Consider the following 1,840-nt stretch of genomic DNA (forward strand, 5'->3'; position numbering starts at 1 on the left):
CAGGCCGTCCTCCTGCAGCCGGTACAGCCGCTCCTTCTGCCACGTCCGCGAGCGGATCTTGCAGAGGCGGGAGCCTCGAAGCATGGCGCGCACGTCCTCATCCTCCGTCAGGCCTGCGGGGCGGGAGGCCGGGGTGCACTAGAGCCTCGCCCCACCGGGACCTCCTTCCTCCCTGCTCCCTCTCGGAGCCTCTCCAAACCCACACAGGCCTCTCCCTGCGGAGCGGAACATGCCCCATACTGGGTTTGACTTGAGGCTTGGAGTGCCTGGCCCAGGTCCCCCTGGGAGGGGTGCCAGTGAGGGGCCCTCCCTCCAGCCTGCAAGTTCAGAACCTGTCACCTGCAGCCTTTTCACTTATTGGAAACCCTGGCCATCGAGAAAGCCACCTCACTATCTAACCTAAATCTCTCTTGCTGCAACCCAAGCTCCTCACACTGCCTTCCCGACCAGGGAGGACGCAGAGGCCACTCTGGCTCTGGGGTCACAGACCAAGGCCTCCAGGGCCTGCTGGCTGAGCAGAGGCTGACCTCCTGGCATCTGTGTGCCCTGGTGGGGCCCCGCTGAAGGCATGGTCTCCTGTGATGTCTGGCATTTGCCCAGCCTCTATGACAACCCCATGTCACCCCTCAGCCCACAGGTCCTCTCCTGTTAGTGTCCACCTTCCCTGTAAGTGTTAGGGGCAAAAATAGAATATTGGGGACTAGCTATGGTTGTGGGAAATGCTAATCACGCCCTGTTAGCCGTGACTGCCTTGTTCTGGTTAAAGGACATTCTAACCTGGCTGGGAGCTGTACACACACACACACACACACACACACCCGGGGAACCTGGGAGTCAACCTTGGACCTGGGAGTCAACCTTGGAATGGGGTCCATTCTCATTCAAGAACTGCCTGTTATCGTGCCAAGATTAACCACCTTGTTACCCAAACAAACAATGGAGTCCCACCCCAGACTGCATAGCCGACTTCCCCAGGCCTGTAATCCCTACTTCCCCATGTAATCTCTGTCCTCCTACCCAATACAAACAGCTGGCTTACGGGAGGGGGGTGGGTTGCAGAGCAGATGTTTGTGCGTGGCCTGCTGCTCTCCCATGTCGTTGGCGTTATTGGAATAAACGTTCATATGTGATTCAACCCTGTCTCTGCTGAACTGGCTCAAGTAGTGACAGGCAGCCTGGACACCTTGGTTGTCTGGTTTCATTAAAACAAAATGCGTACAGAGCACCTACTGCACACACTCCCGGCCCTGCTCATGTCCTAACACACAAGGAAACAAGCTTCAGTCACTGGCCAGAATTCTCCACCACCACCACCACCTCCCGCCACTGGCCGGAATTCTAAGGAAGTGGTGGAAATATGTGCCCTTGGCTATGAACTGAACCTTTCAGCTCCTATCCTCCTCCTCCTTCCCCTGCCCCCACAAATACCTGGGCATGGGAGGTAGGAGAGAGCAGAATTTAATTAGTTGTTTATTTTATATTCAATTTATTTTAATTAAAGAAAAGTTCACCCATTTCTCCTACCCCTGCTCTAAACCACATGTTCTCCGTGCATAAAATGGAAATCTCAGTACAGTGGGGCCTTGACTTACGAGTTCAATTCGTTCAGAGACCGAGCTCGTTAAGGAGCTCGTTAACTCAAATTACTCTATCAACTCAATGCAAAAAATCAGCCCATTAAAGAGCTCGTTAACTCAAATTACTCTATCAACTCAATGCAAAAAATCAGCAGGTATCTCAAAAAAACTCGTTAGTCGGGACACTCGTAAGTCAAGGCCCCACTGTAGTACCTGCTAACAACCCAAAATTCAGCCAGTATGCTGCCCATCCTGGTGGTGCC

At 53.5% G+C, this 1,840-nt stretch overlaps 1 protein-coding gene across 1 annotated transcript in view; it reads right to left on the minus strand.

Moving 5' to 3' along the window:
- Positions 1 to 1,621, minus strand: part of PLCD3 (phospholipase C, delta 3) — a 10,955-nt gene extending 9,334 nt beyond the window's left edge. Inside the window, exons 1-2 of the mRNA XM_014537776.1 lie at positions 1,040 to 1,621; positions 6 to 113 (exon numbers count right to left, since the gene is read on the minus strand). Of these exons, the coding sequence (XP_014393262.1) occupies positions 6 to 113; positions 1,040 to 1,202 (271 nt within the window). The 5' untranslated portion in view covers positions 1,203 to 1,621. The remainder of the gene's footprint in view (positions 1 to 5; positions 114 to 1,039) is intronic.
- Between the last annotated feature and the right edge of the window lie 219 nt (positions 1,622 to 1,840).

The sequence above is a fragment of the Myotis brandtii genome, unplaced genomic scaffold, assembly GCF_000412655.1.
Source record: "Myotis brandtii unplaced genomic scaffold, ASM41265v1 scaffold1814, whole genome shotgun sequence".
Lineage (NCBI taxonomy): Eukaryota > Metazoa > Chordata > Mammalia > Chiroptera > Vespertilionidae > Myotis > Myotis brandtii.